The sequence below is a fragment of the Excalfactoria chinensis genome, chromosome 1, assembly GCF_039878825.1.
Source record: "Excalfactoria chinensis isolate bCotChi1 chromosome 1, bCotChi1.hap2, whole genome shotgun sequence".
NCBI classification, from domain to species: Eukaryota; Metazoa; Chordata; class Aves; order Galliformes; family Phasianidae; genus Excalfactoria; species Excalfactoria chinensis.
In genome coordinates, this window is record NC_092825.1 from 91421144 (window position 1) to 91436393 (window position 15250).

The following is a 15250-nucleotide window of genomic DNA, read 5'->3' on the forward strand; positions in this document are numbered from 1 at the left end:
GTTTTCCTCAGTGGCCATATAGGAAAAATGTTACCAAGGGGCATTTGATTAGAATGTTGACACATATGCTATGCTCTGAGAGATGGTTGCCCAGCAAGGCCTAGGGTCTGCCCACCCCACTACCACTCAAGTACAGGAACCACTGAGTTGCAGTCTGGGATACCTGTGTTGAGGTCTCACCTGTGAGCATATGGAGAGAGTCTGTGAGAGCACCAGCACATAAAGGAGTTCGGAGGAGACTGCCAGCAGTCACCTTAGGGCTCTGCCTACTTCCCTTCATCAGGAGCCCAAGGGAGAACTTGGTGCTCAGGTTGAAGCCAAAACATCATCTTCCCTGTTGGAGTTTCTGTGCTGGATCCTTACCCTTCAGGATAAAGCTTCTACTTCTGACTTTTATGCAGTTTGACATATTAAAATTTGCTGATGAACTCGGCTAGAAGCGCCCAAGGGCCCCAGCAATATGGAACCAATCATGCTTGCAACATATGATACATATAATATTGCTTCAGAAGTATTTTTTATTTCCTGCTCAAAGCAGCTGCACCAGCACATGTAATGAAGTTAGGACAAACAAACAATTGGAGTTTGCTAAAGTATTTTTTCTTTCCTCAAGCTCTCACTCTTACTTCCTACACAGTGCTATACTATAGTTAAGTGACATTAAAGCTGTGTCCTGGCCAGCAATGATATACTCTGGAAACACTTTGTTAGTAAATCAGACACAAGATACTCTTTGTCATCTGTAGTTCCATTTTCAGTTCATTGCCGTGATGATGAATGAGTCCCTTACTGTGAGAAGTCTAATTTCCTGATCTCCAGCACTATAGGTTTACTGGTTTTGCTTTTTAGAGGTGATGTATGATTTCCTTCGACTTCTTCATTAGATATTGTTCTGTCTCTACCAACACACAAAGTGAAGTTTCTGATAGAGTTATGCCTTATTGGGCAGTTTATCTGAAAGGCAGAGTAAGTTTTTCAACATGGATGTGGGATTTAGTCTGTCTTGGCCATCTTCATGCTCTTATTCATCACAATTTTGATGTGGGTGCTTTTGTTATTTACACTGGCATTGTTCTCTTCGTGTCTGTGTAGCTTAAAACATATCATTTTGCAGCTTTCATTCTTTACTACTTGGGGTCTCTGCTTTCAGTAAAGTTCTAATTATTTTAGGGGTTCCCAGGGATATATTGAAGCTTTTATTTGGTTTAAAAATTACTGCCCCTAGCTAGTAATTCCAATGCTCAACATACATGGTATTACAAATTGACATTATCTAGAGATATCTGTAGATCCTTGTAAACCCAAGTACCACTTGCTGTGTTGTGTGATTTCTTATCAGAATTCAGTTCTGCAAAATTAATACCAAATAAGATAAGATAGAAATATATATATATATATATTGATGTTTCATTTTATTGTAGTACTGTTTTGTCTGCATTTTGAGTTTGTAAACTCGGAGTAATTTTTGACCCCATGCTTTCTTTTGGGGCTAACATTAATCACCTGGAAAAATGGGATTTCCAGCTGGAAGATGCTAACAAACTATTGTAAACTGTTAAATTAACATACTACCATTCTACAAAGCTTTCCTGGTTTAGATGCTGAATTTTTAAGTTGATTGAGACATGTGTATGTTCCATTATGACCTAGATAATAATTGCTAATTCTCTATTTGTGGCTCTTTCTCCTGTTTCCCTGAAGTATTCACAGCTGTGCTAACAGAACCCTGAATACAGTCAATGGGAGCATTTTGCTGCTTTAACAAGAAAGGACTTCAGCCTAATATCAAATTTTCCAGGCAAATGCTTACATGCTTGGTCATTTGTTTTCTTAAGGATATGATTTTTACAAGCTAGTATTCAGCTCAGGTAAACAAAGAAAGGAGGGACACCTGTTGTATAACTACTCTTCTCTCTAAGGAATGAACTTAAAAAATCTTCCATTATAGGAAGGCACACTTCATTATGTGTCTCAAAAGCGATAGCTCTTAGGAAAAGCTTTTCAGAGAGAACCCCTGTGATCTAATAACAGAAGACAAAACCTTCCCAGAAGTACTTACTTCCATTTAGTTTGAAAAAAAAAAAAAAAAAAAAAAAAAAAAAAAAAAAAAAAGAGAGAGAGAGAGAAAAAAGCATTCTTTGGGTTAAGAAAAGAAGTTAAATTGCAAGTGAGAATCATTTGATATCTCCAGCTAATTTGCTGTCATGGAAGATTAATAGGAAAGGGAATTCTGGACACTCAACTTACTACTACTTTGTGTGCATATGTATAAGTGATTTGAAGGCATTTGTAGCTTACTGTAAGTTTATTCATATAGTGCTGTATTGATTGACACAGTATGTTTTTCTTCCACTGCATGTCATTTGTTCACATTGTAATTTGCCTTTTAATTTGCAGTGTTCACTACAAAATCACCAGTGTACAATGCTAATTGTAAATGAAATTCTTCTTAGACCACAAGGATTTTAACTGTAAACTATGACAGGGTCAAAACCTCCTTTGTTTAATTATCAGATCACCCTATAGGTTATGGTAATCACTGATCTTGCTTTACACAGAAGATAGGCTAAAGGTCCCTCTTAAAGAAGTGTCTCCTATTTATTTTCAATGGAAACTACTACAGATAGATAGAGCACAATAACACTGTTTGATAGAGCAAACTCTCAGCTACAAAGCACTGTTTTTCAACAAAGACACCACCATTATGCATTTTTGCCTGCAACAAACAGGAGCCTGCATGCTGTGCTCATAAATATCTGCTCCAGTGGAGGTGATCCAGTTTTCCTGTCCCTACTGCTGAAATGCACCACCCACCACCTTAGTGTGCTCACGTCCACTGTTTGGTCATTGAGCACCATTTTTTTTTGCCTCATCTGCACTGCCTTGTCAGGTGCCATTTTGTCAGACTGCTCCTCTGCTGCCATCTGTCATACAGAAGCAAGATGTAACAGAATATTGATAGGAAGGTTCAACCTCTACTGTTACACCGCCAATATCCACATCTGATATTGTGGGCCAACATAATAAAATAGGAGGCATTACTTTCAAAGTAGACATTGTAAATAAATACAAAGAGATTGCTGACTGGCCACACGCTTTTGCATAATTCCAAGTACCCCCTTAATTAATTAATTAATTAATTAATTAATCCTGATTTAATGGCTTTTATTGAATGTAGCATTGAAATTAAGGGAAGACAAGCTGTTTAGTAACTTCTGTTACTGCCAGGATTTCAGTTGTATGTATTGCTTTTTGAAGATGATTAAAGTAAAAGTGCTCAAACTGTTAAACAGAATCTACATTTTTCCTCATTGTAGAATCTGGCCCTTAGGTTTATTTTACACCATAAAATATGTCTGTTCTCATCAGAAAATTGTTTCTTCTGCCTAGTGAATAACATTTATCTACCTGTGTGAAAATGTGTGTTTTATTTTTAGAAACATATATTAAGTTGCTAGATCATAGTAGAATAAGTTATTAATAAAAAGCATATTTATGGATTAATTTGTAACATTATATGAGAGCAAAGTCTTCCCATTTTTCCTTAGCTTAAACCTTTCTTAACTTTTAAGATGAGGCAGGCAAGCAATGTAAACTTTTAATGAAGAACTTGTTAATTACTTCTGAATAACCTTAGCTGGTGAAAATGCTCATAATTCCCTAAAGTTTATCTATTTTAAAAAAGTTAGAGTACTGGCTGAATGTGATGATATCTACAGAAAGCTGTGGTATTAATCCTTATTAAAAATAATACTATATTTCCCTGCAGCTAATACAAAACATTGGAAAGAATAGTTTCCAAATTGATTAGCCAAATACAACATAAGGTTCTGATGTAGAACGTAGCATAGTTGTGATTGTATAAGAATGGCTTAATTATTCTCAGTTCTTCATATTAGCTTGAAGTTTTTCTTTTTCATCCAGATGTGAGGAATAAGTCTACACACATGAAAGCTCATCTCTGTTTCTGTTGTTTTCTATGTTTTGTTGTGTTTTTTTCTGAGTGAATACATAATTTTATATTTCCTTTCGCAAAAGTTAGTTGTCACAGATATATTAGTCTAAGCAGTAGTTCTCACTTAGATGCTACCATTACTTAGCAATATACTGATAGAATAAAATGTTTTATCATTATAAGTAACTAAGTAATAGAATTAAATACTCCATAAGACATGCTCTAAGGTATTTCTAATGTAACTCCAGTGAAAACCAGAATAAATCAAAATACTGAAGAAAAGGCTGCTATTTTTATTTATTTATTTATTTATTTATTTTGATGCCTCTTCCTGAATTTGTCTGGATCAGTAGAAGGGAATCAATGGAAATTGATCCAATTTGTAGAAAACAATTCTAATATCGACACTAGTTTATATTCATTTGCTTCACCCTAATATTTTATTAAGGGTCATTTGTAAATGCTACTCATGATATTTCTTCCAAATTTTGAACCGTCAAGGTGATGATAGTGAAGGTTAGAGAAACAGAGCAAAGAAGGAATGGTATGTTATTTAATGGTAAAGGAATGGTATGTTATTTAATAAAGTGAAGCAGCAATGGCTGTTTTTGTAGTCAGGCACTGTTCAGCAGGTATGATAAGGTATGATCAGGGTAGTATTTCATATACAAGATTCCCACAGTAGTAAGAAGTGGTGCCTGCTCAGATCTTTTAAGCACTGTTTGTGTCATCTGGGCAGATGGGCTGGGTAATCAATACTGAATCATTTAGGGACTTTTAAGAATTCATCTTCAATAAGTCTTGTCATATAGACGTATCTCACTGGTACAGAAGAAGCAGTAACTGATGGTTTAACTTTCTGTTACTGGTGGGGAAAAAAAAAACAACAAACACATCAGTAATGACCATCATACAGAGAGCTGAGCTGTGGTGAAAAGCATGTTTAAAACAATATTTGAGGCTAGGGTTGCACCAGCCATGTGAAAGTAGACACGAATGATTAATTTAAGGTGCTGTAGTAGATGAGGTAATGAAAAGCAAGTATTTAGTATTTGGATTTTCTGACCATTTTAGATATAATTAAAGATGTGTAAATCAAAGCATAAATTGTGTTTAGTGGCTACTGCTGCAGTCCAACAAAATGGATTAAGTTAAAGATTTTTAAGTGGAAATTTCAGTGAACAAGATTCCATGCATCGATAAAGATTTTGACACTCTTGTTCATAATTCATATGATTAAGGCAAGTCCTCTTGATGCTTTGCAGCATCTGAGGTTGGGCTGCACAGACTAAGCCTGAAATTCTTCCACTAGACCATTCACTGTTGGGAAATGTAGCACTTTCCTGTCAAGTCAAAATATATGATTTTCTTCTAATGCCATGAGATACTTGCTTAATCTAATAAATGGTGGCTCTGAAGATAGCTGTGAAAAGAATAAATCAGACTTTTTTCATCATGGTGAGGGGGTTTTGCTTCACTAATGAGGTGTATCACAAACGCTCATGTGAAAGGAAAGTGCCATAGCAACTGATAACTGCTGTCCTTTCTGGTAGTCAAGGAATCACTTTTTATTGTCCTCTTCCAAGGCATATGCTTTCAGAACAAACTAGCTTGTTTGGGAACAAAAAAAAATAAATGAAATAATTATTATTATTTTTTTTTTTTACTCCATTTCTACAGCTTTACACACTTAAAACTAAAAATAATTAATCAGAAACTGTTGCTTAAATCCCTTCTGATTTTGAGATTAGTTCAACTGAGACATACATCTTTACTGGAGAGGTGTTTTGGCAGATGTTTCTGTCATTTTTGTGAAGCCTCTACCCCATTATATTATTTTTAAATAAGAAAGAGCCTTGCTGTAAAGTGGTTGTGGCATTTCCCTGAGTTCAGTACCTTCTTTGACTTGGAACAAGCTGTAAATTTTTCATGCATCATTTGAATTTTCCAGATTATAAAATTTATTTCCTTCCATCTATTTATTTGTTTATTTGTTTGTTTGTTTGTTTTGTATGGCAACTAGTTCAAAGAGTGTAGTGATCTGAAATTATTCATTATGTTTAGCATAGACAAATAGAAAATTGCCTGATCCTACAGCAAGTCAAGGGAAATGCATCATATCTTAACTCTCAGGCCTTTCGCCACAAATTCAGTGGAATGCTTTCATAGCAGTTTTATGGTGAAATGTACCATTTAAGTCAACTGTGTGAAGCTAGATCTTGTGATAGGGCTACAGTTAAGTTCAAGCCAGTGCAAGGAACTAAATCACTAAATGCAGGATTGCAGTTATTCTTCAGTGAAATGGGGAGAATTCGCCAACAGCAAGAACTGAGCTTCTATGATTGTCTTTAGCAAAAGCAGTTTTCACATGTAATTTAACACTGGATGAATATCATAGTTTTGACTGACTAGAAAAGTTGAATTTCTCAAAGAAGGTGCGAGTGAAAAATCTGTATATAATATGTTATATAATAAAGGTATTCTTAGCAGACATCATGTAAATATGAGTAGGGTTAAAAATAGACTAACCTCCTCCTTTGAATCATTGGAGGGACCGAAGGCAAGATTTTCATGCCTAAGTGGCTGGTAACAGTTGTAGCATCATTTTAGAGCTCCTATTGGCTGAAACAGATGCACAGAAATCCTGAAGTGGAGACTGCTCCTGTTTAACCCTGCAATGTAGGCCTCACTGAAGGATGTGAGCATCTTTGAGATGTCTTTCACGAGGATGTTGGCCCTCCCTAGGGAATGCTTTGTCATAGGCAGTATCTTGGATAAAATAGACTAATTCCTTTTGCAATCATATTTTGCACATGACAGCACACCTTAGGCTCGCATGAGAACATGTGAGGAGTTTTCTACACATCTTTCTTCTTCTTAATCATCTTGATTTTGGTTAAATCTTCTAGAAGACAATTATCTTTCAACATGATGATCAGAAGGTTTATTGCTTGAAATCTCAGTCTGAGCTTTCTGTCGTTGGTTATAAACAATTTCCCCAAAAGATTTTAGGCACAGGCTCTGGATCTTATTTTAATAAAGAAGTCCCATCCTTCTCTTCTTTACTGCTGTAATTTAAAACTCTGACCCAGACAACCCTTGAATGAAAATAGGAGAGCAATCTAGAGAAGCAGAATGTTGAACCATTCACTCAACAGCTGTATCCAGAGTAGGCTTTAAAGATGTGCGTGACATTGTCCATTAGAGAGTCAGCAAAGATGAATGGATCACTACATGAACGTATTTCACTTTTTGCATCTGCCATGATGAAACACCATCTTAGCACTGTGTGTTGTTTAGTGTTTGTTTGTTCATTTTAATTTTTGCAACAGTAGTTTAAAAGACATGCTGTCAATTCTTTTAACTAATTTTTTTTTTTAAGATTTTCTTTTTCCAGAGTGTTTAACCCTTTAATTTTGTTGTTCTTGAAGATTTGTTTTTTTGTTTTTTGTTTGTTTGTTTGTTTTTCTTTGAGAATTCCTTAGAAAAGGTCTGGATTTATGATTTTTTTACGCAAATGGAACATATGAATGTTCAGTATCACATTTTATACATTGTATGAATAGAACTAGTAAAACTTTGCATCCAGAAAAAACAAAACAAAACAACAACAACAACAAAAAAAACAAAAAACAAAACACCTATGTTTTCTGTATTTCAATTTCATGCATTTTTCCTTTAGGAGTTGTGTAAATGTAACATGATTTTTTTATAAGTTTGTACCATTTACTGAAATAGAGCAATTACTTTCAGTCATCATGGAAGTCTATGTCTGTTTGTTTGTGTGTGTGTAAAACATACATTTTCTATTCACGGTCTTTAAAATTATTAATTTTCTGGCACCCATCAACAAGAAAAAAAGAAGTGCAGCCTATTGTGTTATTGCTATTCTTGGGAACAGATTTGCTTCTTGCAGCTTTTTAACTAAAACCTGGTTTTCTAGGCATTATCTGTTGAACATTGTGATATGAAAAGCAGATTTAAAAAAAAAAAAAAGAATTAAAGTTTAATTTGCAGCTTTACATTAACAGATGACAGTAAGGAGGTATTTTGATATTGACAACAAATTCCTTTGGGTTGTGCTGTTTTGTTTCCTGAGCCACTGGGATTCTGATTTTATTTTTTGCTTTGAATTATTTACTTCATTATTACGGGTTACCTTCACAGTGCTTTATGGTGTTTTGATCAGCAATTTATCTTGGAGTCTTAAAACATGTCCATTTATGTGTTTAGATGACCAGATGTCTTCCTTTTCTTTTTTCTTTTTTTCTTTTTTTCTTTTAAATGTGACGTGAAAATTGAGTGTATCTTTGCGAGCATCTTTCAGCTCAGAAAATGCATCTTGCTTTTCCTCTGCTGCTAAACTATTGCCCTTTGAGAGGGGAGACCTACCCCATCTTGCAGAAGAGGCAGAACTGCCCCCCTTGCTCGCCAAGACACATTCACCCCCTCCCAACCCCTCCCCACAAAGAGGTGAAGTCCCCTGGGTCTGTAATTGCCAGGAGATGGAGCGATGATGGCGAGTGATCACAGTCAATAGCTTTGATTAACAATAAGGTGGAAAATTAGCAATGCTAGCATTCAGCTCCCCTGCCTCCCTGTCCCCATATGCTCACGGCAGCCTGCACAAGCTGGTGGGCCGGGTGCTGCACAGCACAGACTGCAGAGAGGGAGCTGAGGGGCAGGAGAGCTGGGAGGGCAACAAGGGGCAGTGGGCAGTATTTGGGGGCCTGGGGCGATGCCGGCCACCTTCCATCGGGCTTCACCATGCATATGGGAGAACACCGTGCGCCACGCGCTGGCCCTTTGGCTCTTGCTGTCATGTGTGGATTTAATTGTGTCTGGACGTGTTTTGATCGAAATGGCAACTCCTGTTACTCCTGTGACCCCATCAGCAGCTCTGGTGTTGTTTCCGACAGACTCTGACGACCTAGAGAGGGGGAACGACAGCGGGACGCCACTCCCCACCTCTGATAATGGTGACAATTCGCTGGGCTACACAGGTAGAGTGCATCTTTCCAAACTACTACTGACTGCCTCCTTATGACACTTTCTAACCACATCTACCATTAACACCTGTACACATTTTTTAACCTTCATTACTGGCTGGCTTTATTTCCCCATCACCCCTGAAGCTCAATGCTGTTAGTACTGTTGGGAATGTTTCTGCTTTTTAATTCACCAATATGACTGTCTGTTATTGTGTGTTATTTCATTTATTTAAGTGTTCAAAATTCATTTCTACTAACGAACACAATGCACCAATTATTTTCCTTTAAATTGTGTATATTAGTGCATGAGGTAACATCATCTCAGAGCAACAGAACTAAAATGTATTGCAGTGGGGAAAAAAAGACCAAATGAAACTAAGATGCAATTGAAGAAGAGTCATAGACTACAGTTTTGCATGAACTGGAGAAAAGCCTCTCTAGGCCAAATAAAAGAGGCTCCAGATAAGCAGCATTGTGCTGTGTGGTGCAGCAGGGACCCTTAGGGGGGCAGTTCTGCAGCTCCTGAAGTGACACCCAGCTCCAGGAGCTGTGCTGCCTACTGAGTCTGTACTCAGCTACGGAACATCTGAGTGCACCACTCTTGAAAGATGTCTGCTCCAGAGCATTGGCAAGATCTAAACCTCAATGAGTTTTAGATTGCAAAGGTAAGTATTAAGTCTTATAGTGGTAGCAACTTCTGGACAGCAACGAAGGGTGAGTTGGAAATTTAACTGAAAGGTGTTCGGTACTATCAGTGGGCTACTAGTACAATTACTGCTCACACAGTACAAAATTGTATGTAGTCAAGTGGTAACAAAGTGTTTTATTCAAATATTCATAAATAAGACAATCTTACTGAATATAAAAAGAGAAGAGCATGTAAAAAAGAGGGGGTAATGTCTCATCCATTCAGAATAGTTCAGATCTGCTATACACCACTTAGATGATTACAGCTTTCATCAACTACTCTCTGCAATCATCCCCGCATGTGGTTTAAAACCTTGACACATAATTGTATTCTTGTTTAAAGTACGGTTTTATAAAAGGGTAGGAAGGCAAAGCAATACAAATCCAACTTGAGTCAAGAAAGTGGATGCCTTCTTAGAAACACATGGGAACTCTGGTGTATGTGAATCACTTGGACTTTGCTACCATTTGAATATTCCTTTTTTTTTTCCCCTTAAGTTTACTTCTTTTACTTCCTCTCTCTGAGATTGGAACATTTATCCTTCCTGATGTCTTTGGGCTCATCTTATTCAAAAAATACATCTTTTAATGTATGGCAATATTTTTTTCTTCAGAAAACAGGGCTGAGAATGATACTTCTTGGGTCCTGTGTTTCAACAGCCTTTTTTGGGACCTGCTTGTATTGTTAATGTAGTCCCCTCGGTTTTAGCTGGGGACCCCTCCCTCACATGGGCATGGCTGCAGCCCTGCAGCACACCCTGCACAGAACGGGCACGGATGGCTGCCCCAGCCCCACGGCCCACAGGGCTAGAAAAGGGACTCCCACAGGTACCCCATTGTCAGGTATCATAGATTCATAGAATCATTAATGTTGGAAAAGTCCCCTGAGGTTAACAAGTCCTGTCATCAACCTATCACCATCATGCCCACTAAACTGTGTCCCTCAGTACCACGTCCTTTTAGGATGAGCCTTCAGTGATGCCCATTTGGACATGAGCACCACACCCAAGGTCAGCTTCTGTATTGCCACTGCTGAACCTTCCTCCAAGAGACCAATAAGGGTCATTGGGGAAGGCTGGAAAAATCAGACCCCAATCTAGTCACTCCCTGGAGGCTCTCAGCATGTTAACTCAGAGGCCATGTTTTAATATGTGTTTTTCAAGAAAACACAAAGGTCAGGATCAAGTTAGAAGCAAACACAAGCTGAAGAAAAAGGAAAGCTGAGAGGACATCTCTGTTTAATTGGAGTCTTTGTGCTTCTATTTGAATGAACACTGAATGAAGACCTTTTTTTTTTTTTTTTTTCATGTTTAAAGATTTAATTATCAATTGTTATTCCTTCTCTGTGTAATAATAATCACTTGCACAATGTGTGTACGCTTTAGCTTATGTAGAAAAGCCCTGGGGTATTTGTTATAATTAAACTAACAGGCTTCTATAGCAATCAGTAAGGATTTATAAAAATAATATTAGCTGTAATACAATCACATAGGTGAAGTTACTTTTTAAAATTTTTCCTAATTCACGGGCCCAGCTGATCTTGTAATATGGAACTCATGGATTTTATGGATGTAGTTTTTGTTCTCTCTTACCTATAGACTTTCATACTCCAAAAGAAATAGCATTCCAGAAGTTATATGTGCTGAAAACTACCTGACCCTTTCCTAAAATCATTTACATGAAGTTTGAACCTAGAGGATGTCTAGGTCTATTGGCCAAAAACAAAACCAAACAAAACCAAACAGAACCAAACAAAACAACAAAGAGTTTTATTTGAATTCTGTATTTATCTTGTCTGAATGCACACAAACCAAACGTCAGAGTAAGGAAATCCTGTGTGATTAGCATGATTTAAAGATCTAAAAAATGACAGTAATGTGTCTTACCAGTTCCATGAGTTTGGATCTAGATTCTGAAAGGAGAGCCAGGTGGTAGGAGAGTGCGCTGGAGAAAATGATGACCAGAGGAAGGCAGAGGGATGGAAGTAATAGTTCCGTTCTTTGTCAAGCTTAGTCTGCAGAGATGTCAGACAGACTAAGACTATTGTTTGGACAGTTGTTAGAGTGGAAAGAAATCCCTAAGTTACCCATCATTACTTTCCCCTCACCCCCCAACTAAAATCCCCTAGGTATATACAGACAAACAGAAAAGAAAAGGAAACGAATAAAAGTGTAGGAGATTTCCTACTGAATATCAGAGGGAATACATCGAAAATTATCCAAGTAAGACAGCAGAGGAACTCTGTATAGGAAGCAGATGGAAATTTTGGAAAGAAGTTCATAGAAGGAAGAGTGTCAAATAACATCAGGATTTCCAAAAGAAAATCTTGTGGTTACTGGTCAATAGGAGCAGGTGATGTGCTAAATGATGTTCCCTTGTGCCTGAGAAGTTTTGAGAGCCACAGCCCCGCAGCAGGGATTGAGGAAACTTGAATGAGAAGACTGGATAAAGTAGTTTTGACTAGAACTATGAAAAGTATTTTTCTGTTTAATATTTGATTAATGCTTCTGTAGGAGAAGATTTACAAGAACAGATTAAAGTAATTAATATTACCACATAAGAGTTCCCATGTGTTTTGCCAACCTGTTCAGTAGAGTAGCTATTCACTCTCAGCTTTTGGGCTTCCTTTTTCATCCTCAAAATAGTGCAAAGCAGTTAGCATCGAGCGTGAGCTTCAGTAATTTTCCACATAATTGATGGCTGCAAAGCAATCTCTGAGATTGCATTGTGCTGTGTTATTGAAGTGTGCATATGCATTATATTCCAGGAAGTAGCACATTTCCTGTTAAATCAACTGTGACATAAATATCGGGGATCATTTAACAGATCACAGAGTATTGCTTGTGTTACAGAGAACAGAATGATGACTTGTTAAATTAACACTATATGGTCCAACATTTGCAGGCAAGGATCACCACTCCTCATTAAGTAGATGCATGGTTTTTTAAAGGAATCTTTCCAAATAAACTTTTTATTCACAGTTTTCTCAAAAGTCGCTTCCAATATGCAAAGAAATCTCGTGGTTCCCACATGTGACCCATAGCTAGTCTTTGGCTTTTTTTTCCCCTAGTTTTTAGTCACAAATTCATCATATCACAGTTCTTTTGTATGTGAAGGGAGCCTATCTTTTATTTATTTATTTATTTAATTAATTAATTTCTCACATTACCTTTCTTCTTTACTACTAATTTGTCTTGTGATAAAAAGAATTGTTCATAGTGGACTGCCAGCCATAACACATCAAAATGGACAAGTGCCTTTGTTTGAATATTTTAAGAACCAAAAGTTGAATATATTTATAAGGAAATATATAGTAATACTTATCTTGTTAAAAATGAAAGTGTTTGTACCATTTATTTTCTAGAAGATTAGTAGAGGTAGTAAACTTGGGTCTGAAACAAAGCAGTGAGGGGAAAAAAACCCTATATTCTGTAACAGGAAAACAAGAATGCCGTAAAGAAACTGTATAGTTGAATATTGAATCAATTAGCAGCTATCAGTTGTTTAAGGATTACTTGGAAAGATGAAACTGTTCTGGGGAAAATAACACATGAAATAAAATATGAGTCTTGATAATGGTGTGCAAAAAAGTGGTGAATAGGTTGAACAGTGTTCAAGTGTTGAGGGGGAGACTGCAGAAAAACATATTTCAGAAGTGGAGCAAGGATGATGCATAGAAACAAGATATTTGGATTCTTTATATAAGTATTCCAACTATGCAATTGGCATTTCTCAAGTTGCATGGAGTTCATGAGGTTCTACAACACAAAGTGTAACAACAATTACTTAATAGCATTGCAGAACCAATGAACATGTGACAAGATTTAAGTAAAAGACTGGATAACAATTTTTTTTTTATTTAACCACCATTACAGAGTCCTTACTGGTACAGGTAATACACAGAATACTTTTGCAAAACTAGTAGTTGGGACGTTTTTCATAGTCTTCCTCCTTCTCAATACTCCAACTGAGGAAATATGCTCCTGAGTCACTGGGAGAATGAACACATAGCCCCATTATATCGATTTTATAGATACTTCATACAGTACATTGTCACTCTAAATCCAGGAACAGATGGTTATTGTTATGCTTATAATAATAATAATAATAATAATAAACCCCATGTTCTTTTCTGTCAGCAATCTTTCTGTTCACTGTGTCAGTCTAAACTGCCAACAAGGTCTTTTCACTTTTGTGCTTCTCTGCATGCATTCTGCTGACATGCATATTGAAGTGCTTTGTTGTGTTTTTTAATATGTATTAAAATAGAGATGTAAATAAAACACCAATCAATAGAATTGCCTCAGAACAATAGCAATGTTCAGACAACATTCATTAGTTAAAACATATAGTAGCAATACTGGAGCATAACACTTACACAAATCCTGCCAGCTTTCATTAAAAGTTTATAGACAATATCCTCTTTGAGATACTGCGTTATACTTTGATGTTGTACTAAAACAGGAATCAGTGGCAAAGTCCACTGTTTCTCAACCAGTTCTCCAGTAGTCATCAGACCAATTTAAAATAAAGGACAAAGCAAAGAAACAAAAAGACAGCTATACATTGTGAAAAGAATGTTTATAATGATGGAATTAGTAGAATTACATGCCCCTTGTATAACTGAAAAACATGAATTTGGACTAGAGAAGGGACAGAAAAAGCCTATTAAAGTTATCAAGGAAGAGAAGCTCATTTTAACAGAGACCTTAATGAAAGTGGGAATCATTAGGGAATCATTTCTTGCTAGCCTTATGCTCATAGAGAACACAGGGAAAAAATGATTTTAGCTACAAAGCATGTTGACAGCACAACTTGGAGAAATCCAGCTTTTGGTAAATAGCCTATCTTCAAACTGTTTACTTATGTATTGGCTACATCTACGTTTATATTCATATACTACTACATACCTGACAAAAGAATAGGCAGGTAGAAATAGGGGTTTAGTTAATGTGGGATAGAAATATAGATTGTTTTACAGCAGTAGATTCTAAAGTAATTTTCAAACAGGAGCTTGATATGCATTTTACAAATATTTAAATCTGTTATAGGCTACAATAGGATATGCATGCTAGATTTATTGCCTAGGATGAACATTTTAATCTTGTGTTTGTCTGTTCCTAATTAATCATGAGACGAGTAAAAAGCCTTCTCCTCAAACTGTACTTTCTCTTTTCCATTTGACTGTCACAGTCAGGAACCTGTGGAGCTGATGAGAGGCTTTCTGCTGAGGGTCTCCTAGCAAGAGTAAAGACAGAGGAAATTGCCCTCAGACACTGCTGTCAGTTCGGTGAAATGAATATGCAAAGCAATTTGTGAATATATTCAGAAGTGTAGATTTCTGCCAGTATGTCAACAGTACCACAAGATGTGTTAAATAAGAGAACACTCCCCATCCTTATTAGGGTATGTTGCACAAGTTAGTCTTTTGTTTTACTCAGGCAGTTTGTTTTAAAGAAATAGGAAGCCGATAACACATATATTATTGCTAATCACATATCAATGTAGATATGATTAGGTTTGCTTGTTGTATCTATAATCATGTTGAACTACCTTCAGTATTAGAGGAAAAGAGAAACACTGAGAAGCATTATTGATCAATTTCATAATAATTACT

At 36.5% G+C, this 15250-nt stretch overlaps 1 protein-coding gene across 7 annotated transcripts in view; it reads left to right on the forward strand.

The window, feature by feature from the left end:
- ROBO1 (roundabout guidance receptor 1) overlaps positions 1-15250 on the forward strand; it is a 684763-nt gene that overhangs the window by 313215 nt on the left and 356298 nt on the right. For 5 of the 7 annotated variants that reach the window (XM_072346085.1, XM_072346162.1, XM_072346025.1 and 2 more), the window contains one exon: positions 8875-8958. The exons of the other annotated variants lie outside the window; for them this stretch is intronic. In XM_072346085.1, the coding sequence (XP_072202186.1) occupies positions 8875-8958 (84 nt within the window). The remainder of the gene's footprint in view (positions 1-8874; positions 8959-15250) is intronic. 7 annotated transcript variants of the gene reach the window in all.